The sequence below is a fragment of the Dryobates pubescens genome, chromosome 9 (assembly GCF_014839835.1).
Source record: "Dryobates pubescens isolate bDryPub1 chromosome 9, bDryPub1.pri, whole genome shotgun sequence".
Taxonomy (NCBI): domain Eukaryota; kingdom Metazoa; phylum Chordata; class Aves; order Piciformes; family Picidae; genus Dryobates; species Dryobates pubescens.
The window spans coordinates 20,682,705-20,706,707 of NC_071620.1; the positions used below are offsets into that span (position 1 = coordinate 20,682,705).

The 24,003-nt window shown below is 49.3% G+C and overlaps 2 protein-coding genes across 2 annotated transcripts in view; both read right to left on the reverse strand.

The window, feature by feature from the left end:
• Positions 1-232: 232 nt before the first annotated feature.
• On the reverse strand, positions 233-5,087 carry CBLN2 (cerebellin 2 precursor). The gene is made up of 4 exons (XM_054164200.1): positions 4,946-5,087; positions 3,521-4,091; positions 1,203-1,322; positions 233-776 (listed from the first exon to the last, which is right to left on the reverse strand). The coding sequence occupies exons 2-4, from the start codon at positions 3,839-3,841 to the stop codon at positions 579-581; spliced, it is 639 nt and encodes a 212-aa protein (XP_054020175.1). The 5' UTR covers positions 3,842-4,091; positions 4,946-5,087; the 3' UTR covers positions 233-578.
• Positions 5,088-16,593: 11,506 nt separating this feature from the next.
• NETO1 (neuropilin and tolloid like 1) overlaps positions 16,594-24,003 on the reverse strand; it is an 88,247-nt gene continuing 80,837 nt past the window's right edge. The window contains exon 11 of the mRNA XM_054164439.1: positions 16,594-16,759. The gene's annotated coding sequence lies outside the window, so the exon portion shown is untranslated. The remainder of the gene's footprint in view (positions 16,760-24,003) is intronic.

A 24,003-nucleotide genomic window follows, 5' to 3' on the forward strand; every position in this document is an offset into this window, starting at 1 on the left:
TTCTTGGTGTTTCGGGTTTTTTGTTTTCATTTGGTTTTGTTTTTGTTTTTTTCCTTTAAGGCTACACAACACCCCAAAAAAAAATAAAAAGAAAAAAAAAATTAAAGCTTGGAAAGAAGACTTTGTTCTTCTGGCTCTGCAGTGAGCCTTTGCCAAAGAGATTGCGTGGTCCAAGTTGTTTGTCTCATTGGGTCAAGAAGAGGAAGAAAAGGCTGGGGGAGGGGGGGAAATTACTGGGGGAGGGGGGGATATATAAAAATTAAAAATAGAAGAAAGTCAACGATGCCAACAATAAAATCCAAAAATTGACTTTACAATCACAGGTACAAATTGCTCAGGTCGATAGTTTCATGTCTTCTAAAGATCACAGTCATCTAAAACTAATTAGAGGCGCAGGCTCCCGAGGAATTGTCAATACTCAAAGCAAATGTTGGGAGTGGAGAAGATGATCTTCCTTCTACCGTGACAGTCTTGAGGGGGGTGACTGGAAATATTGTCATCTGCTGCCAAGTTCAGGGTGTCAGGAATGGTTGAATCCTTGCTCCGGCTCACGGCTCTGTCACCCATTCGGCTTTCTTTTATAGTGGAAAGACTAAGAAGCCAGAAAAGGTTGAGTATTTCCACCCTCCCATGAGGTTGCCCCTTTCCAGTTTGAGATGCACTTTGTCTTCTCTTTCCATGTGGAGCAAGACCCCGTTGCTGGCTGCTTCTCTGGTGACATCCTGATCCCCTGCAAAAGCTGAAATCACTGGGTAGCCGTTTTGCATTAAACTCACCTGAAAAAAAAGGGGGCAAAGAGAGAGAATCTGAGCTTTCTTCACACTCTCAATGACTTTATTTTTCTTCACCCTGTGCACATCACTAGAGTTTTGTGGAGGTTAGAAACAGGGTTCAATTATCATAGAATCATAGAATAGAATCATAGAATCACAGAACGTTAGAAGTTGGGAAGGACCCCCCCGAGATGATCCAGCCTATCTCCCCTGCCAAAGCAGGATTTCCCTGGGTAGCCCACACAGGAATGCATTAAGCTAAAGCAAATAATTATTTCTGTCATGCTTAACAGACTCTTTGAACTAAAATAACCCTACAGCCTCATCTTTCACTTGCTGGCTTTGTAAATGCACTTTAATGTCTAGGAATGGGCATTTGGGGGGAAAAACATAAATAAGGAAAGACAGAGCCTTTACATCACAACCCACCTGGATGGTTTGTCTGTTATAGACCTTGACCACGTGGAAACTGAAACTATAGATCCCTTTCCTTGGTGCTACAAATATACTGGAAGTAAGGTCAAAATGGTTGCCAATGTTAACTAATACCTGGAAAGTAAACAAATAAACAAACCAAAAAAAAAGAAGAGAGAGAGAGAAATCAGACCCCACCTTAGAAAAGTACCAGTGAAAATCTGACCTGAGCTCCATTGCCCAATATAAAGCCTGCTGGAAATGGCATTTGCAGCACAATTAGAAGTGCACTGTAGGGGAAAGGAGGGGAGTTACAGAGGCATTTATAAAGCATCGCAGTTCATAAAATGATTTAGTTAAGCAAAAATCATCTCCAAAGCCTACCAGATGAAGTGCAAATGTCCGTGCAGGTGTCAGAAGCAGGGAGGGTGCGGGGAGGTGGAGGGAAGGAAAGGAGGGAGGGGAAAGAAGTGAGTGGATAAAAAAACAAACCCCAAAACTCATCAATTCATGATGTGAATGTCTGGGGTTGAGCCAGCACTACTGAAATGAGACCTGCCCTCAAGTTTCATAGGCTATAGAACTCAAATTGCACTGCAGAGAGGGGAGGAGGAGAGAGGATGCTCAACAACAGCAACCCCTGCCAGCTCATGCCTGGCTGTCCCTCTGGAGGGCTGTGTCGCCCGCTCTGTATCCTCCCCAGGTGGCTGAAGAGGGCCTGCTCCCCCTCACCAACACAGACTGAATTCCTAATAGACCTCAATGCCTTTTGAAACCAAGAAGAAGAGAGAGTTGAGCCCTGCAGCAGATGTGAAAAGCCTCACTCGGAAGCGGTGGCCACATCCTTCTCTGACAGAGACTGCTAGTGCAGAGCCTGCTGATTTGACAAGGATCAGGCCCAGACTCTTTTGCTCACTCCCTTTCCAGGCTCCAGTGACCAGCGGCCTGATTTGGCCTCAAAAGACATGGGAGGAAAAAGAAAAAACAGGGGCTGTGGTAAGCTCATGCAGTGAGCTGACTGCCCTGCTGTGCCCACCCAAGCCACACTGTTTTGCAGGCTATAGCCTCTGCTTTAATGCTGGAAAACACAAAGCAGGAGGAAATTAAACAAACAATCCACATCAAAAGACAAGTCCTGAGTCTTTCCTTCCAAAGAGCCAAATCCTTTTGTTTGCAAGAAAGGCGGGGGAAGGGGGATCTGCTATTGTGGGAGCACGGAGGGAAGAATGCCTTCAAACTCTGAGCAGTAAGCATTGTGGAGTAAAACGTGTGTATATTAAATATAGAGAGAGATAAATATGCTGTACATGAATTCAGCAAGCTCTGGGTGTTGGGGGTTTTTCCCCTCTACTGATCTGACTTTATGAGATCTTGTAGGTTAGGAATAGCTGAGCAAACTCGATAGAAGGGAGAGGTAGAGAGATGAATGACAGCTAGACATACATACGGGAGGAAAAAAATAACATAATAATCAACCATCACCAAACAAAACCCAAACCCAAACAAACTAAAAACCCCATCAAAACCAGTTTGCATGTGCTAATTTTGGCTGACTCTGCAATACTACTTCATGAATTTGAGGCAGCAGAGAAAAATTAAATTTCATCCCTCCCAAAAAACCCAAGTGGAAAGACAGGGCTTGGGCTCCCGGAGGCAAACGATGCGGTGGGGAAGAAGCAGGACACCCAGGCTGGCCCGGCCGCTCTGCCCGGTGCAGGACAGCACCATTCCATTATAACCCGCTGGGAACATCGTCCGCTTCATTTGATAACGCAGGGAATCCCCTCAGCACTCCCCCCGCGCCCCGAGAGATACTGCACCATTGCCAAATACGCTCGGAACAGGCAGATCCGGCGAGTCCCCAAAGGTAAATCTCTGTTCTCCCCTTGTCCTGAATATAAACGTTTCCGACGGAGCACCGGAGTGGGGATACGCATCTTTCCCTCCGGGTCGTCCCTGACTGCCCGGGGCAATCCTCGGCTGCAAGGCGACACCGCAAGCGTCCGAGGCACAACCTCGCAGCTTAAAGCCCTTTCCTTAGAGATGATGGGAGCGGAAAAGTAGTCAGCGTCCCTCCTTTACCACCCTAGTTTACCATCCCAGGAAAGCCCCGCAACCACCTAAAAAGAACTTCCCAAAGTGTTTCTTGGGAATTGAGCTGCAAACTTGCTGTTGAGCGAGAGGGTCAGGATTATAAAATGGAAAGGGAGGATAAGCGTAGGGTCACGGGGGCCTACGAGTCGTGGATGCCTGTCCGAGCAGGTGGATGAGGGGCCGGCCGGCGAGGGGGTAGGGGTCAGGGGGCAGCGAAGGCAAGACAGGCTGCGGCTGACCTGGTCGAAGTAGATGGTCATGGTGCGGTTGCTCATCTCGGAGGGCTCGTGGTTGGTGCTGCGAGTGGCCGAGAAGGCCACCTTGGCGCTGCCCGAGCGCACCGAGATCCCCAGGGAGGAGGTGATGGCGCCGTCGGCCGAGGGGCTGGAGTCGCACACCACCAGGCACTTCCCCTCCAGGACGATGGGCTCCGTGTCGTTCTGTGCCCGCACCGAGCACCCGGCGGGCAGAAGCAGCAGCAGCAGTGGTAGCGCCGCCGCCAGGCAGCAGCAGCAGCCGCCCGCCGGCTCCGGCAGCGCCCCCCGCCGCCGCCGCCCCATGCCCACCGCCGGACCGCCGCCGAGCCGGCTCGCCGCCGCCGCGCCGGGCGGCCGGGCGGCCGCGGGGAGGCGGAGGGGGCTGCGCGCCTGCTGCCGCCGCCGCTCCCTGCGGCCAGCGCTCTGCGGGACGGCGGCTGGGCAGCGGTGGCTGGGGCCGCGCTTTCCTCCCCTTCTCCTCCTTCGCCGCCGCCGCCTCCTCCTCCGCGCGGGGCGAAGGAGCCTCCTCAGAGGGCAGGCGGCGCGCAGCAGCCTGGCAAAAGTAAAGGCGGCGGTGAGGCAGAGAAGCGGGCAGGCGGGAGCCGGGCGAACCCCGGCGAGAGGTCCCCCGCCCCAGCCGGCACAACGCGTTCGGGAGGGACCTCTCTGCCTGGCGTCTCCTCTCTTCTCTTTCTCCCTTCCTCGGACTGCGGGGCAGCCCGAGCCGTACTTTGAGACTGAGGGAGGAGGTAACACGACAGATTTCACCCCTGAACCCAGGGTGGAGCACCCCGTGAGCACCTCGGACAGTCCTTTTCCCTCCCCAGAACCGACGGGGACTCCAAATCCCGGTTGGTTCCCACGGCTCTGTTTTATGCTACATCTACGAGCCAGGTTTATGTCGGTCTCCTAACGCCCCGGCCACCACGGAAGGAGATTTTATACTATTATAGGTAACTCGGTGCGCCCCGGAGACAGCGGCACTTGCCCGGCCAGGCGTCGGAAGCCGCCGCCGCCGTCCTGCTCCCCACCCGTGGGCTGCTGAGCTCGGGCAAAGGCTTACATTTCCCAACCCTCGGTCCCTCAGGACAGGTTATCGCCTCCGCCGTCCGTTCCGGCGAGTCCCTAAACTGCATGGAAGGAAGCGGCGGGCTCAGGCATCGCCCGGCTCTCCACCCAGACATGAACACACATCGCAGGAGGCAAAACCTCACCCGGCATCTCCCTGGGAAGTTGCCTCTCAGTTTTCCCCTGCTTACCAGAACACTCTGAGATCTCGCTTCTAGGGAGATTTCCCCCCTACACCTCCCCCGAGACATCTCTACCGCTGCCCTACCCCTGCGTCTTGTTATTGCTATCCTTTAAAATGGTATTTGCAAAAGGAACAGCCGGAACAGCCTTTTTTACCTGGGAAGTCCATGACGGGTGAGGAGGGATGGCGAGGTAGCTCGTCCGTGAACTTGTATTGCTTAGAGAAAATGATCCGAGATTGCGCTGGCAGAAAGAAAAGGAAACAGGAGTCGCCTCTTTCTCTCCCGCCCATTGCCAATAATCGTCCCCGTCTCTCCCCCCCCACCCCCCTTCCACCCCCACCCCCCTCAGCCGCTACCACCACCCCGCTTCCTCCCTCCTCCCTTGCTCAGACACGCACACACACACACTCACCCCTCGGGGATTCAGCCGCCGGCAGCGGAGCGGAGCCCCGGCACCCCCCACAGCCCTGCGCTTCAGCCCCTCCCTGGCCCAGCCAGGCACCCTGCACCCCCCGGCACACTGCGGGCAGTCGCGGCGAGGATCCCCCACCGAAGCGGCAGGGAAAAGCCGTGTCCCCTCCACCTCCCCCTGCCCCCGTTATCTTTACTTAAACCCGTCGGGCAGAGTCGCCCCGGTGCAAACATGCTACTGACACATGAGCGTTTACGGGCCCACTGCTGCGGCCGACCATCACTCATTGGAAGCGATTTGTGATTGACCGGCTTTACTACCGATCATATCAATAATAATAATAATAATGGTAACAATCACTAAAAAGGACTCTCTATTTTGGGGGCACTTCAGCCCGCCAGACTGTGCACCACACAGCGATCCCATGGCCGCACTCCCACACCTCGGCGCCCAGCGCTCGACGCCGGCTCTGCCCTTTATTAAACGTTTTCTTTACCAGGGTGTCTCCGCTCCCAGCCCTGTACCGCACCCACTCCCAGACCTACACCGCTCCCAGACCTGCTCCGCTCCCACACCCGCATCTGCTCCCAGACAGCTCCTGGCTAGGATCCGCTCCCGACCCGCACCCAGTCCAAAGCTCGAGACCCGCTCCCAGCCCAGGACTCCTTTCCAACCCACACCCGTTCCCTGGGCCTCTCCCAGCCCGGGACCGGGGACCCGCTCCCCGCCCCACAGCCGCTCCGCCAACCGCGCCCGGCTCTGCGCGCCATGGGGCGCAAACAGCGGGCTGCGGCTGCCACCTGGCGGAGGTGCGGGGCAGCGCGGCCTCCGTGCTGCGGGCCGGGCAGGCGGGGCGGCGGGGGCCGAGCGGGAGGAGGGGAAGGGATAGAGGCAGGGAGAGAGGTAGACCCGCATTCCGCAAGGGCAGGAGGGAAAAAATCCCAAAGGGCAGAGCGTCAGGCTGAGGAACTGAGTGGCAGCCCCTTCTCGCTACCTGCAGAGTCCAGGCATGCTGCACCGGCGGGTCTTTCCTGGCTTACAGAGCAGTGGTGATGATGGTGATGATGTCTGTCACAGTAAAGGTTATCATCAGCTATTACTGGCTAGGAGTGTTTCATGTATCTCGACTCCTGTGGCTGCTGCTGAGAGGTTAGGGAGTGCAAGGGACGTGAATGAGAAGCTCTGACAGGGAAGCACTGTGAAATAGTAGTGGGGTTCAATGTGCTTCTCTCCCTCTCAAATCGGTTTTCTGTTGCACTTGACATTTTCCTAAAGATTCACAGATTACATTGGGTTGGAAGGAACCCCAAAGGTCACCTTGGCCAATCCCCCTGCACTCAGCAGGGGCACTTCCAACCAGAGCAGGCTGCACAGGGACACAACAAGGCTGAGCTTGAATGTCTCCACATCCCTGGGCAGCCTGTTTCAGGCCCCTTCCTCCTGATGTCCAGCCTAAATCTCCCCTGCTCCAGTTTTAAACCATTGTCCCTCACCCTATCCCCACAGGCCCTTCGGAACAGTTCCTCCCCAGCTTGCCTGTAGGTCACCTGTAGATACTGAAATGCATCTCTGAGGTCTCCCTGGAGCCTTCTCTTCTTCAGGCTGAACAGTCTCAACTCTCTCAGCCTGTCCACATAGCAGAGGCTCTTTCTGAGAGCTTTATGGCCCTCCTCTGGACCCATTCCATCAGGTCCATATCTCGCTTGTGTTGCAGGTTCCATAGGTGGGCACAGTACTCCAGGAGAGGGCTCACCAGATCCTGATACTCAAACTTTGGCATCTGAAAGGTACATGAATGCTACGCATCAATCTAGATGGTGGCTCTTGATATGGAGAACAATTTGCAGGTACATCTCCACAGCAGAGTTACCACCATCTCATTTATGAATGAGCACTCCTTTGTTTCAATCTTCTGCTCTAAGCACAAAGAAGGAACCCCTGCGGGTGTCTGCCTCATGATTTGAAATTAATCATGCCCTGAAATGGCAGCTAAGCAGAGTGCAGGGAATTCCTAACCTATAGCTCCTTATTTCAAATGAGAATTTCATACTAAGCCTGAAACACCTCCTGCTTAATGGTCTTTTCTACTGAGTTCAAGCATGAAGGGATGAGAGCAGAAAGATGAAAAGTGAAGAGCATTAAAAGTATCAGAAATCAGAGCAAGAAACAATTGGTGGCTGTTAAGGATGCACCTATTCTGCAAGACAGTGGAAAGGAGCACAGAAATTCCTCCAGAAGACATCAACAGTCAGTCTGGATGGGTCTGGCACACTGGGGAGCTGCTGTTATTTCTCTTTAGAGCACACTACTCAATGATTATGGCTGGCGTATAAACAAGGCATGAAAGCAGGGCCAAATATTTGTTCTTTGTTTTCTGTGACACACAGCATTAGGCCCAGTGGTGAAGGAATGGTGGCAATGTCATCACCTCTGCCTGCTCCTTTCAAGAAGGAAAAGCACGAGAGCTTAAGGGAACTGAAAAGCCCTTAAAGCCAATGTGCAGCCACAGGGAAACAGAGGAAACATTGCCTCCTTTTTAATACAAGAAATGAATCCCAAATGAGTCCAACTCCCTTTTCCCCCTTAGGCAGCTGACTGGCAGAAGAACTGTCAGTATAAATCAGTCCACCATGAATGGAAATGAACCTGGGAAAGAACAACCCCATGGAGCGTTATAGGTTGGGGACTGACCTGCTGGAGAGCAGCGAAGGGGAAAAGGACCTCAGCATCCTAATGCATGGAAGGTTGACCATGAATCAGCAATGTGCTCTGGTGGTCACTCGGGGGTGAATTAAAAGGGCTGTGGTTAGTAGGTTGAGAGAGGTTCTCCTTCTCCTCTACTCTGCCCTGGTGAGGCCACATCTGGAATATTGTGTCCAGTCCTGCACCTCTCAGTTCAAGAAGGACCTCAGGGAAGTGCTTGAAAGAGTCTATCACAGAGCCATAAAAAAGATGAAGGGAGTGGAACATCTTCCTTATGATGAGAGACTGAGGGAGCTGGGGGTCTTCAGCTTGGAGAAAAGGAAACTAAGGGATGAGCTCATTCATATTTATAAAGATGCAAAGGGCAAGTGCCGAGAGGATGGAGCCAGGCTCTGCTTGGTGATGCCCAATGACAGCACAAGGAGCTATGGTGGAAGTTAAGGCATAGGAAGTTGCATGGAAACACAATGAAGAATTTTTTCACTGTGAGGGTGACAGAACACTGGAACAGGCTGCCCAGAGGCATTGTGGAATCTCCAACTCTGGAGATATTCAAAACCCACCTGAATGTGTTCCAGTGTGATCTGTTCTAGGTGATCTTGCTCTGGCAGGGAAGTTGGACTGGATGTGGTGAAGGCACATTATGGCCACATATTGAATCTTGTCCCAGCATGTGGACAAGTTCCCCCTCTTCATGAGGGAAACAAAGACCAAGGTATTAGCCAGGCCAGCATGGCGCACTGCACACACCCAGCACATAGGATGCTCGTGCGAGTACTAAGCATGGGCATAATTCTAGCTCCACGCTTCCTATAGACTGAACCCAGTTGTTTGCAAGAGTGCCCTTTGGTCAAATCCAGCCTCAAGGAACCTATAAGTATTACCACAGTTGGTAAAAAAGTTGCCCCCTCTTTCACTTTGTGGTCTCTCCTTCCTTGAGAGAGACAAAGCTCGTGCCATAGCCTCTGCCATCGAGCTTATTGCTATTAAGTCTTCTCTCTCATATATGCAAGCAAACTAGTAGCCTCTGCATGACAACAAGAAGTCAGCATCCATGCAGGCCTGAGCCTTAGCCCTGAGAATTATCTCCAGAGGAGGGGCCTTTGCTGAGCCTGAGAAGCTCCAGCGTCATTACAGCCAGTCTCATCGACAGCGAGAGCCCACCCTGCCTCCAGAGGACTGGACCCCCGAGGGTAAGATCTGCCCAACTGTCGGGGAAAAGGATTTAGCCTTAAGCAACAGACTGACCCTGTGCGTCAGGTCGGAAAGCAGGATCGCATGCCTGCATAACCCCGCCATCGCGGGAGAGGAGTCGTTACTGCTGACACTCCGTGCCCTGTGAACCTCAGGGGAAACCCGGAGCACTGCTCCGAAGCCAGGACCGCTTTGAGAGGGTCGCGCTGCTCCTTTAAGCCAAGTAAACGGGAAGCCGCCGCTCAACACAGCCGCACTTCTTCCCCCGGGCTCTTCACATCAGCCCCGAGACCCATTGCAGCAGGGCCAACCCCGCTGGGTCCAACCCCGCCTGCTACCGTGCCAGATCGGAAGCCTCCGAGCCCGTCTATCGGGAACTGTCGCCAGGACCAGCCCTACCAGCCTACCGGCCCTGTCGGGCCGACTCCACAGGACCGCTTCCTATCGTCTGGAGGGAACCTGCTGAGTCCTGCAAGGGAACCTGCCGAGTCCTGCAAGGGAACCTGCTTACCAGCTAAGCCCAGGTTCCATCTCCTCTCCACTGCCGCGGAGAGAGCCACCCAGCACCGCCGTCCAGACCAGCCTAGGAACCAGTCCAGTGACAGCAGTCTGTCGGAACCCCGCCGGGCCACAAACAACAGATACAAAGTATCTCCCACGTGCTTTCCACCCACTAACATTCAGGTCAAAGCATCCGCGCCTAGCAGTAACCTCTGACGCACAGAAACATTCGCTGCATGGAGCTAGCAGGCGCCGCCCTCCGTCGAGTCGCCGTCTGGTGGCCAAGCGGCGGAATGGCACCCTCTCTTATATAAATAGAAAGTGGTTGTGTAAATATTTCAGTTGAGTTCTAATTGTAATACTAAACCACTTATGGAGTGTATTTCACGATCGTGCACTAGAACATGTATATAAATTAGTGATTTGCCGGTTATTAATAATTTTATAATTAATAAAACTACTATATTAATATTTCATATTAATAAATTAATAACCTCTTCATCACACTGGATTGACCTTCTGAGGTCCCTTCGAGCCCCTAGCATTCTGTGAATGGCAAAACAATATTTGTTTCTTTGTAGTGGTCATCAGAAATTAGCTCCATGCATTGCTTCTAATTAAATTCTGTCCTTAATGGGCATGAACTTGCAGCCTTGATGGAGTTCTGTAGCTGGTGGAATTATTCCTGCACCTTTCATTCCTTTTGTAAGTGGCAAGGCTGAAAGATACAGATTTGGGGTATTATTAACACCGGGGAATGCAGTTCACAGCTAGGGAGTGGCTTCCAAAGTAACTAAGCAGATCAAATATTTTCAGCCCTCTTTCTTGGTTGCAGCTGGTTTCAGCACTCTTTCTTGAGTGCAGCCATGCTCATGCCATTTGTCTTTCACTTTGCCCAGACTGTTAGGAATACAAACATTCCCCCCAGGGACATCTTGAAGTCAGTGGGGTGGGAGTGCTACAAATGAAACCATATCCTTTCTTTGGAGCCTTCCCTAAGCTAGAAGTCACCTTGAACTCATCGATGCCAAGAGCTTCAAGGGGAAAAGCTTTTTTGTCTCATCTACTACATCAACTTATCAACACAAAGGTGTTTGGATCAGCAGCTCCCAAGTGTTTCCCCATGCATTATTTACATCAATGCCTAACAAAAGGGGACACAATTCCAACAGAAAATCCTTACAGAGCTGTTCCTGAAAAGGTTTCACAGGTATTTGCATGTTTTGTCTCAATGTTACATATTTGAGTACAGAGGAAAGAAGAAATGTTCAATTGATGTGAAATATGCTTTTGTTTACCCCCTAATGTTAGGACAAGTTTGTGACGGGGACACAAAAAAAACCACTTCCACAATAATAGAATCATACAATTGTCAGGGTTGGAAGGAGCTCAAGGATCATCCAGTACCAGCCTCCCTGCCATGGGCAGGGACACCTCACACCAGTCCAGACTGCTCAAGGCCTCATCCAGGCTGGCCTTAAAAACCTCCAGGGATGAGGCTTCCACCACCTCCCTGGGCAACCTGTTTCAGTGTCTCATCACCCTCACGGGCAAGAACTTCTTCCTAACATCCAATCTGAATCTACCCACTTCTAGTTTTGCTACATTCCTCCAAGTCCTATCACTACCTGACACCCTAAGTCGTCCCTCCCCAGCTTTCTTGTAGCCCCCTTCAAATACTGGAAGGCCACAATAAGGTTTCCTCAGAGCCTTCTCTTCTCCAAACTGAACAATCCCAACTCTCTCAGTCTGTCTCTATCAGCCAAGGTTCAGGAGACTGAGTTCTCACATATTAAATAAGCAGCAATTTAAATTGCTAAACACAGCCTTCATGGATTAGGTGCCCTTTGAGGGGGAAAAAAAAAGAATAATTACTGTAAATTTGAGACAAATGGGATTTAATACTTCTGAGCCCTCTGTCTTTACAAGCATACCTTTCAAATATAATCTGGTGTAGAGGAAGTTCAGTTTTCTGTACCTACCCAATGATTTAACCATACACTATGCTTAATTCACCACCTTCTGTAAGAACCACAGAATGTGAGGGGCTGGAAGGGAACTCCAGAGATCATCCAGTCCAACCCCCTGCCAGAGCAGGGTGACCCAGGGCAGATCACACAGGAACACATCCAGCTGGGGTTGGAAGCTCTCCAGAGAAGGATACTCCACAACCTCGCTGGGCAGCCTGCTCCAGGCCTCCAGCACCCTCACACCAAACAAGTTTCTCCTCATGTTGAGATGGAACTTCCTGTGTTCCAGCTTGTACCTGTTGTTCTTTGCCCACAACCTGGTCCAGTGGAAGGTGTCCCTGCCCATGGCGGGGGCTGGAACTGGATGATCTTCAAAGGTCCCTTCCAACCCAAAGCATTCCATGAATAGCCTGACCTGGAAGTCCCAGACCCACAGACATTAACCTGTGATTTACTTGAGGCACATGAACAGTCCCCACTGTGCTTTGCTTTTTATGTCCTTAAAACACTATGTATGCCTGGAACCACAGCACAGGGAGGGTGGAAACAACTGCCAACATCATTTGGTAGCATTTCTTTCTCATGACTGTGTGCTTGTGTTGCTCTTGAATCAGTATCATTGCTGTTTTGAAATGCTTTGTCATGGTGGTGACAAAGAGGATCTCATTGCAGCTCTGCAGAGACTGTTGTGCCACCAAGATACCTTTCAGATGTCATCTCTGTTGTGTAAAAAAAGGCAGCCAGTGATTCTGGAGATGGGGTTTGCAGTGACTGCACAGCAGCTGGCATCTCTGCAACTGTCACTTTCCAAGACCAAGTGAAACTCTTTCCTATTGTTTGCAGCCTGTGCCAATGACAGATGTGGTTAAGCTGCTCACACACTTCTAGCCATGTAGAACTTTCCTCCAAAGCAAAGCAAAACAAAAATGGCAGCTTCTGCTTGACAGAGAAAAAGAGGAGGAGATATGACTGAGAACAGGACCCAAATCCTGTGTACTGAGGTGAGTGGATTCATAGATTCACAGAATGGTTTGGGTTGCAAGAGACCTTAAAGATCATCTAGTTCCAACCCCCTGCCATGGGCAGGGACACCTTCCACTAGCCCAGGTTGCTCAAGGCCTCATCCAACCTGGCTTTGAACACCTCCAGGGAGGGGGCATCCACAGCCTCCCTGGACAACCTGTTCCAGTGTCTCCCCACCCTCAATGTCAGGAATTCCTTCCTGAAGTTTTAAGTTCTTTACCATGAGGGTAGTGCAACACTGGAACAGGTTGCCCAGGGAGGTAGTTGAGGTCCCATCCCAGGGGATATTTGACAGGGCTCTGGGCAACCTGATCTAATTCAGAGTCCCTGCAGCAGGGCAGCAGCTCTGGTTTAAGAAACACATTTGACTTTGCTAAGGGTAATAGAGCAAAGTAACAAAGGGAGGCGGCTGACATTGTTTAGGTTTCTCAAACCCATTTTAGGTGGCATGAAAGATGAAAATAAAGTCTCTTGGGGTTCTAGGAGGAGAAACAAAGTGAATCAGAAGGAAAAGAAGCAAAGAGCTATGATTCATGTGATAAACCTGGGCTAAAAGGCAATCATTTGTGCAGTCCATTAGATCATATTTGTTAATGTGCTTTGTACACCTTCTGAATCTTCCTTTTGCCCTTGCTAGAGAGTTATTAAATCATATTAATTTGTTCTTAATCCCTGCAAACAGTATCTAATTATCTGCTAATGACCTCATTCTAGAGCCTGGTGAACCTGGGTAATCAAATTCAGTGTAAGCTGATTACATGTTGTCAATTTATTTGATCTCTTTTATAAATGCTTATTTGAATGCACTTCTGGAATAGCGATGGAAGGGGGGGAATCATAATATTGCAGCTTTTTGCTGCTCCTCTTTATCTCCTTATGTGGGGGAGGGAAAATAGCATTCACAATTGACTGATTAAAGTTGGTACTTTCGTGCCTGCTGCTAGGCACTGGTTAAAGTGTTGGGTGTGAAGTTCTTCCACAGAGAGCAGAAGAATGCAAAGGAGGTTACAGCTGAGGTTGGTTCTTGGTGATAACAGTGCAGGGTCAGCTATGTAAATAGTGACAGTTACAAAGGCAAATAGAACCAAAGAGTCAAGCCAGCCACCTTCTTCCTCATATGTGGAGTATTTCAGGTTGGAAGGGACCCATAAAGATCATTGAGTCATAGAATCACAGAATTGTTTGGGTTGGAAGAGACCTCTAAGATCAAGTCCAACCATGAACTTTACACCACCATGGCCATTAAACCACATCCCCTAAGACTATCAAGTCCAACCATCGACTTAATACCACCATGGGCATTAAACCATGTGCCTGAAGATCATCAGGTCCAGTCACTGGCTTAACACTACCACGGCCACTAAACCATGTCCCCAAGTGCTATGGGCACAGGTTTCTTGAACACCTCCAGGGATGTGGACTCCATCACCTCCCTGGGCAGCCTGTTCCAATCCTTGACCACTTCTGCAGCACAGAAATTGTTCCTCATGTCCAACCTAACCCTCCCCTGGCACAGTTTCAGACCATTTGTTCTCATCCTATCACTGGATACTAGGAAGAAGAGACTGACCCAATCCTCACTCCAGTCTCCTCTCAGGGAGCTGTTGAGAGCAATGAGGTCTCCCCCAGGTCCTTCAGCTGCTCCTCACCAACCCTGTTGTCCAGACCCTTCCCCAGCTTTGTTGGCCTTCTCTGGCCCTGCTCCACCCCCTCAGTGTCCTTCTTAGGGTAAGGGTCCCCAAACTGAAGGCAGGATTTGAGGTGGGGCTTCACTGCCATCATCCTTCTGGCCACACCATTGCGGATCCAGGCCACAACTGCTGTTGGCCTTCTTGACCACCTGAGAATCTCCTGGAATGGAATTTCAAATCTCTTCTGCAGCTCTGAGGAACTACATGGGAAATATTTTTGCTATCAGAAGTTTGTACATCAAGCAGCTGCCAAAGCTGGATTTCCAGTTTTGACTGGGAACTGAGTGCTTGTGATGGATAGCCCAAGGACACTCTTGAGTAAACATCATAAAGCACTTCAACTCACCATCACTGGTTGCCTTTTTTCATCACTAAGTCTGGATGACTTGGCACCACAGAGCCTACAACAGGAACTTCAGATTATTTTGTTTTTTGGATCTATTAGCAGCAAGTAAATTATTTATTAACTTACGGTACATTGGGAGAAATTTGGCAGTAGGCAGGCAGCAGCCAGCCACAGATTAACACAACACCACTGCTGTGTGTCCAGGACCTTTTCACAGCAAGCTATTTCAGGGCAGAGTTTTTTAATAGATGCTCTTATTTTTTTATGTCCTTAGTAAAATAAAATAAGACACTTAAAATGCCTTTCTGCTGGGGAAGGGTCTAGAGAACAACTCTTACGAGGAGCAGCTGAGGTGAGGCCTCATATCAAATGCTGGGTTGAGTCTGGGGACCCTCACTTCAAGAGGGACATTGAGGGGATGGGCCAACACAGATGAGGAAGAGTCTAGAGAATAGAGCTGGGGAGGAGCAGCTGAAGGAACTGGGGGTGTTTAGAGAAGGAGGCTGAGGGGAGACCTCATTGCTCTCTACAGCTCCCTGAAAGGAGGTTGGAGTGAGGTGGTGGTTGGTCTCTTCTCTCCTGTATCAGCTGATGGGAGGGGAGGAAATGGCCTGAAATTGTTCCGGGGAGGGTTAGGTTGGGCATGCTTAGAGATGAAACAAAAAACACCACCACCAAGACAAAAAGCCTAAAATACCCAAAACCTTAAAACCAAGATGGTGGTTTTTCCATGCAAGTGGGGCTGGAAACACAGATTTGCCTAACTCAAATTGCAGCTGGTGTCCAGCCTCTAGCAGTGACTCACTCCAGGGGCAGAAGAGGGTGGCCTTGTTGGCTTGTGGGGCAGTGCAATGCTCTAAAAAACAATAAGGCAGGAATCTCTTTTCCAACATTTATGAACCATTTCATCCCTTGGAGGGGTGGTGTTGCTGTTATAGGGGCTATACAGACAATATTACATGACTTTAAACTAGGCAGCCAATATACCATGAAAGAAGGAGGGGGAAAGAGATGGAATACAACAGAGAGTGAGTTATCCAAACTAGGCAGCCAATATATCATGAAAGAAGGGGGGAAAGAGATGGAATACAACAAAGACTGAATTGTCCATGACCAGAAATATATTTTATATATTTAAAGGTGTTTCATAAAGGGGAAGAGAGGACTCTAAGTAGGTTTCTACACACAAATTACTTTTCTGCCTTCCATTCAGTTAGTTCCATGTTATTTCTGCAGCATACTAATATAAACAAGCAGCTGTACTTTGGGAGTCAGTGAGCTCAGATTGATTGGTTCTTTCTTTTTCAAACAATTCTTTCAGCCTGTCTTTGGGGGAGAGGTTCTCCAGCTCTATGATTATCTTTGTGGCCTCCTCTGGACCCTCTCCATCAGGTCCATGTCTCTCAAGTGTTGAGAGTCCCACAGCTGGACACAGCACTACAGGTGAAGTCTCCCCAGAGCAGAGGGGCAGAATCCCCTCTCTCCATCTGCTGGCCATACTGCTTTGAATGCAGTCTTATTAATCTGCCAGTTGGTAATGAGGATCCAGTGTGCACACTGCCTGCTTTTCTTGGGGGTTTACCTTACACTTGTCTTGGTTTGGTCTGGTGGCCTGAATTCCCAATGGCTGTAGAATGGTATTCAACACGATCCTAGGCAGCATCTTCCAGAAGAGCTTCATCTGAGAGCAATCCAGCTCAGGCCCTCCTGAAGCTGCTCTACACTGAGAGCCAAACCTCTCTGAAAAGCACAGTTGGCAAATCCAGCTCAAATGTTAATGTAGCTGCACCCAGCAGAAGTGAGAGACTCAAACTGTGCCTGCAGGAGCACTTGGAGGAAACACACAGGATTTTAGAAGATGTTTACACTCTTATTGCCTTCCTACAGCTGAGAATGGAGAGATCTCTGCTTCCTCTGGAAGACCCAGAAAGGGTAATGATATTCAAGAACATTTTACACACACACACACCTCTCCTCTCCCCCCTCATCTTCATTCCTGGTCTCCAAGGAGGGCATTCAGCTTAAGCCAGATGGAGGGATGTGTTGATTTGACAACCACTATTCCTGATATCCAAGACGATTTCCGCTGTCAGGAGGCTGACATTTGCTTCTCTCAATGGAAATGAAACTATAGAGAAGAGAGAAACAGAAATTCACTTGTGGCTGGTTGCATTTTCATGACAACTAATGTTTTTTGCAGTCAGCAGAAGGCACATCCTTAGCACACACATTTTGATCCACTTCAGCTGTGATTGTCCCACTCCCAACTCCCCTGTCTGACACTGCAACACCACGGGTCCTTGGTATACAGGAACAGACACACACAGACTCCCACATTCACACACTGAGGGACTTTGAATAAGCGTGGAGACAGGACAAGGGGGAATGGTTTGAAGCTGAGGCAGAGCAGGGTCAGACTGGAGCTGAGGAAGAAGTTCTTCAGTTTGAGGGTGGTGAGACTCTGGAACAGGCTGCCCAGGAAGGCTGTGGATGCCTCCTGCCTGGGGGTGTTCAAGGCCAGGTTGGATGAGACCTTGAGCAGCTGAGTCTGGTTGAGAGGTGTCCCTGCCCATGGCAGGGGGAGGTTGGAGCAGATGAGCTCTGAGGTCCCTTCTAACCTGAGCCATTCTGTGATATATGAGAGCCTGCACATGTAAGTGTAAGACCTTTATAACTCCATATGAGAGCAGATAAATAATTGCAGAAATAGATTTCTTGATTTTGGGGCTTCACAAAAGCAGGGATAGAAACATTCTGTGTTTAGTAATTTCCAGATCATAGAATCATAGAGTGTTAGGGGTTGGAAGGAACCTCCAGAGATCATCCAGTCCAACCCCCCTGCCAGAGCAGGCTCACCTAGGGCAGGTCACACAGGAACACATCCAGGTGGGGTTGGAAAGCCTCCAGAGAAGGAGCCTCCACAACCTCTCTCAGCATCCTGCTCCAGGCCTCCAGCACCCTCACACCAAACAAGTTTCTCCTCCTGTTAAGGTGGAACCTCCTGGGTTCCAGCTTGTACCTGTTGCTCCTTGTCCTATCACTGGGCACCACCACAAAGAGCCTGGCACCTTCACCCTGACACCCACCCCTCAGATATTTAGAGATATTGATCAGATCCCCTCTCAGCCTTCTCTTTTTCAGACTCAACAGCCCCAGGGTTCTCAGCCTTTCTTCACAGCAGAGATGTTTCAGTCCCTTTATCATCCTCATAGCTCTCTGTTGAGCTCTCTCCACCAGATCTCTGTCTATACTGAACTGAGCACAGCATTGCAGGTGTGGTCTGAGCAGGGCAGAGCAGAGGGGCAAGAGAAGTAGTTCCCTGTCTCAAACAGGGGAGGTGTCCTCCTAAACTGAGGAGATGTTCAACAACTCTCTATACTTTAAAACCCAAAATTTATTGCAAACTGAATAATTTTTGGGGGTTTGGGGTTGTTTGTTTTTTGTTGTTGGTTGGTTTGGCTTGGTTTGTTTGTGGTTTTTTTTTAAGCTTAACATTGCCCAAGATCTTTCCACATGTTTCTGCCTATATTTTTTAGTGCAGGAATCATGAAGCTGGTACCAAAAAACAGCATCCTGTATTTGTTTCTGGATGTTTGCATACATTTCCTTCTTTTTTTTCCCCCCTCTTGTGCTCTTCATATGATTATCAACAAGTGATATCAAAGGAAAGTTGTGACATGAAACCAGAAAATATTTTTGTGCTTCAAGAAGCAGATGAGAATTATCCTATGGCCACCTGTGCCCTATTTTCCTGTGCAAAACTTCTGCTCTTGTTAGTCTACACCAAACAGAACACAGCTAACATGCCTGAAAGCAGTGGTTGGGGTGATCCCCAGCCCCCCCTCCACTCTGAAAGTGCAAGGAGATGAGCTCAGGCTTTTCTCTTTCATGTTTGGCAATGAAGCAGCATTTGCATAACTCAAATGTTTCTGCTTAAATACTGTTCTGAAAGAAAATAAAATTCAAATTATCATCCTGTAGCAACTGTGAGAAAGTTCTTCAATTATTTTTTTATTCTTTTTTTAACCTATGGAGATTAAATTCTGACTCCACCGAAGGCAAATCACATTACCAAGGTTGAAGACGAAGTTTAGATCAGAAGAGAAATGGACATTTCTTATATAGAGATTAAGAGTTTAGCTAGAATACTGGCAGAATGGGTTGGGTTGGAAGAGACCTTGAAGTTCATCTACTTCCAATCTCCCTGCCAGGGACATATTCCACCAGCCCAGGTTGGTCAAGGCTTCACCCAACCTGGTTTTGAACACCTCCAGGGAGGGGACATCCACAGCCTCCCTGGGCAACCTATTCCAGTGTCTCCCCACCCTCACTGTCAAGAATTTCCTTCTCATCTCCAGTCTCAATCTGCCCTCCTTAAGCTTCAATCCATTCCCTCTCATCCTTGTAGAAAGTCCCTCCCCAAGTAATCAAGTAATCACTTGAAAGCCTCCTTCATGTATTGGAAGACTGCTATAAGGTCTCCCCAGAGCCTTCTATTCTCCAGGCTGAACAGCCCAATTCTCCCAGCCTGTCCCCATACCAGGGGTGCTCTAGCCGTCTGATCATCTTTGAGGTCTCCTTGAGCAATCTGGGCTAGTGGGAGGTGTCCCAGCCCATGGATGATCTTTAAAGGTCCCTTCCAATCTAAACCATTCCACGAATCTGTGAAACCCCCCCCCAAAACCCTAACAGGCTTCCTATTGGAATTGAAATAAACCAAAACAAAAATAAAGAGAGATTTACTTCTGATTGATTTGACTTTCAGAAAATTCTGTCAAAATCAAATCTTACATTTCTGAGCTCTTAGAGATCTTTGAAAGAACTTCTTGGTGTTATGTCTGGAATGAATAGGAACTGATGCTTTAAAACCAGCTTGCCACAACAAGAAAACACTTCCACAGTCAAATTTACATCTTGTGATATCACCCTGAATCAATGGCAAGTTAACTGCCTGTCTGAGGGGCTTCTTGTTATTCTCACATCCCCACTGAGAGTGTCAGCTCTTCCAGAAGGAAATCTTGCAGTTACAAAACGTCAAGGCTTCCAGTTTCACCTAAATTAGCATAATTTCCCTTCTACCCCACCTCAAAACTTCTCCTCTTTTCTAGCCAGACTGTTCACTTCAGAATGTCACCTGAATTACTTTGTGCTCCAAAAGGAAAAGAAAATACAAATAACCTCTCACAAAATCCCAACAAATAAACCAAAACAAACCCCAACCACACAAGAAAAGCCCCAGACAACCCCAAAACATCACTGGGCATTACATGGTCCAACAGAGATCACTACTAAATGGAGAAAACTCTAGGCCAGTCAGTGTCACCTTCAGATCATGGAGCAGATGCTCCTGAAGGCCTTGCAGAGGCATGGAAAAAATGAAGCAGAGCTGATTGGTGGTGACCAAAAGGCTTCACCAAGGGCAAAGCCTGCCTGAGGAACTTGGATTTCTAAGATGGAGTTACAGCACCAGTGGATAAGGGAAGAGCAACTGTTGTCATCTACCTGGGCTTGTGTAAAGCATTTCACACTGTCCTGCATGACTTCTTGGTCACCAAATTGGCAAAGTATGGATTTGATTCTGCCTGCCATGCCCAGGGACACCTCTCAACCAGACTCAGCTCCTCAAGGCCTCATCCAGACTGGCCTTGAACACCCCCAGGCAGGAGGCATCCACAGCCTCCCTGGGCAACCTGTTCCAGAGTCTCACCACCCTCCTACTGAAGAATTACTTCCTCAGCTCCAGTCTGACCCTGCACTCCCTCAGCTTCAAACCATCCCCCCTTGTGCTGTCTCTAGACACCCTCAGGAAAAGACCCTCTGCAGCCTTCCTGGAGGATCCCTTCAGATACTGGAAGGCAGCTCTAAGGTCCCCCTGGAACCTTCCCCTCTCCAGGCTGAACAACTCCAGCTCCTTCAGCCTGTCCTCACAGCAGAGCTGCTCCAGCCCTTGGATCATCTTTGTGGCCTGCTCTGGACTCTGTCCAGCAGCTCTGTGTCATCCTTCTGCTGGGGACACCAGAACTGGACACAGGAGGAAAGGGAAAATACATTTCAGCATAGAATCACTGAATCATTTAGGTTGCAGTGACCTCTGGAGGTTATCTGGCTCGGATTTCCTCTCCCAGCAGGGACAGTTTCTATCGGGCTGTTCATCACCTGTATTGTTCTGTGTCACAGTAAATCCTTTCCCTGCTGTGCCATCAGAATCGTGGCTGCTGTCTCTCATCTTATCACTGAGCCTTTCCAGGAGGAGTCCGGACCCATCTTCAACTCTCTTTTATCCAGATACATTTGAAGACAGCAATGGGATTGAACAGAGGCAGTTGTCTCATCCTTCTTGTACACTTCATGTGCTGCAGCACTTTGGCCATCTTGGTACCTGAGCAACCTGATAAAGTTGGGGGTGTCCCTTCTTAGTACAGGGAGGTTGAACTAGCTGACCTCTGAAAGTCCCTTCCAACCCAATGCATTACTCAATCACTCCCTGCTGGATCCACTCCATTATGTCCATATTTTCCTTCCTCTCCAGCTGAACACCCTCAGCCTCTCCTCACAGCAAAGCAGCTAAAGCCCTTGGCTCACCTTTGTGCCCTCTTCTGGACCCACTCCATCAGGTCTATGTCCTTCCTGTGTTGAAGACTCCAGAGCTGGACAGAGCACTGCAGTTAAAGCCTTCCCAGAGCAGAACTTGGCCATGAAACTTGTAAATCTGTAAGAACTGACAACCACCTTCATCATGTTCTGCTGTTGTATCCCAATGTAAGGCCTCATTCTTCTGGGGAATAACTCAGCAACAAAACCAGGAGTGAGTTAAATTGCTCCCACACTCCCTTCTGTGTGTGTAGCCCTACCTTGAGGACCAAAAGTTGTAATAACTTAACCCAAACTCCCCTCTAGTGCAGACTTGAAGTGAAAGCCATCACCTACCCCCCCCATCTGGAGTTATTTTTACTATCCCATAAACTCCCCACCCAGCCTTCTTGTATATTAAATGAAACACATAAATAAAATCAATAGATTTTTACATTATTAATTTAAAATACTTGTAAAAAAAAAGGAGAGTTGGTTCTATAAATAACCCTTGACAGAGAGTTCATAATTCCTTAACTTATGAATTATAAATCAGCAGCGTGGAGCTCAGAGGAGCAACACAAAGAGAATGGACAGCACAGCCAGCCCTTGTTTCAAGGGGGCTCCCTGAAAGGGAGCCTACAAGAAAGCTGGGAAGGGACTTTTGACAAGGGCTTGTAGTGGTAGGATGAGAGGGAATGGATTGAAGTTTGAGGAGGGCAGATTGAGAATGGAGAGAAGGAAGAAACTCCTTCCAGTGAGGGTGGGGAGATACTGGAACAGGTTGCCCAGGGAGGCTGTGGATGTCCCTTCCCTGCAGGTGTTCAAGGCCAGGTTGGATGAAGCCTTGAGCAAGCTGGGTTGGTGGGAGGTATCAGGGCAGGAGGTTGGAACTAGATCCTGACCCCCTGCAGGGTCCCTCTGCAGCCTTCTTGTAGCCCCTTCAGCTGCTGGAAAGCTGCACTTAGGTCTCTGCCCAGAGCTCGATGTTGAAATTGGAGGGTTAGAATAAGCCCGAGCAAAGCAGTGAAACCACCACCATCAGTGCTGACACACACACAGCTTTATCTAGGAGCTGTTAAAGCCCATTATGCTGAATGGTTATTTATGATGTCTTCAAATGTCAAGAGCATTTAGACTAATCAGATGGCAATGTTTGAAGGTGCTGCCTATCAGATTGAGGAGTCCACACAAAGAAAAAAAGTAAAAAAACAACCCTAAAGAACACAGCCTCGGTTCCAGCTTTCTTTGAGCTTTATCATGCCTCCAATTATTTTTGGCTCCTACAGATTTCATTAGGGGATGAGGGAAACAACAAGAAAAGCAGTGATGATCAGGCTCTGATTAAAATGCTGGGAGCATGCAAAATGAAAGGACAAAAAAAATAATTTCCCTTTGTGAAAAGTTTCCTACCGCCAGAGGTGGTCTTCAAAGGCTTCAAGCCTGAATTCAGGAAAACAGAGCTACAAAAGAGACCTGCAAAGCTCTTGTCATTTGGTTCTGAATGACTGATTATCGGGAGGAACATTGCCTTTGGTCACTTCAGAGGGAGAGACAAAGGAATGGAAACAAACACAATATTCAGAGCAGAGAGACAGAATTTTTTTGACTGGAGGAGACCAACTGTCAACCCAAGGACTTTCTGCAAGGGCTTGTAGTGATAGGATCACAGTATCACTAAGGTTGGAAGAGACCCCAAGGATCATCGAGTCCAACCTGTCACCACAGACCTCATGACTAGACCATGGCACCAAGTGCCATGTCCAATCCCCTCCTGAACACCTCCAGGGACGGTGACTCCACCACCTCCCTGGGCAGCCCATTCCAGTGACGAACGACTCGCTCGGTGAAGAACTTTCTCCTCACTTCGAGTCTAAACCTCCCCTGGTGCAGCTTGAGACTGTGTCCCCTTGTTCTGGTGCTGGTTGCCTGGGAGAAGAGACCAACCCCCACCTGGCTACAACCACCCTTCAGGTAGTTGTAGAGGGCAATGAGGTCTCCCCTGAGCCTCCTCTTCTCCAGGCTAAACAACCCCAGCTCCCTCAGCCTCTCCTCATAGGGCTTGTGCTCAAGGCCTCTCCCCAGCCTCGTTGCCCTTCTCTGGACACGTTCAAGTGTCTCAATGTCCTTCTTAAACTGAGGGGCCCAGAACTGGACACAGGACTCAAGGTGTGGCCTAACCAATGCAGACTACAGGGGCACAATGACTTCCCTGAAGGATCATAGGATCAAAGAAACATTCAGGTTGGAAAAGACCCTCAGGATCACCAAGTCCAACCCAGAACCCTACTCTACAAAGTTCAGCCCTAAACCATATCCCCAAGCACGACATCCAGATGACCTTTAAACACACTCAGAGTTGCTGACTCCACCACCTCCCTGGGCAGCACATTCCAATGCCTGACCATTCTTGCTGTGAAAAGATTTTCCTAATGTCCAGTCTAAACCTACCCAGTTGCAGCTTGAGGCCATTCCCTCTTGTTGTATCACTAATTACCTGGGAGAAGAGAAAAGCACCAACCTCTCCACAACCTTGTTTCAGGTAGTTGTAGACAGCAATGAGGCCTCCCCTTAGCCTCCTCTTCTTCAAACTAACCATCCCCAGCTCCTTCAGTCACTCTTCATAAGATTCATTCTCCAGGCCCTTCACCAGCTTCCCTGCCCTCCTCTGTACTGGCTCTGGCACCTCCACATCTCTCTTGCATTGAGGGTACAGAGTGAAGCTGGAGGAAGGCAGACTGAGACTGGAGATTAGGAAGAATTTCTTGGCAGTGAGGGTGGTGAGACACTGGAACAGACTGC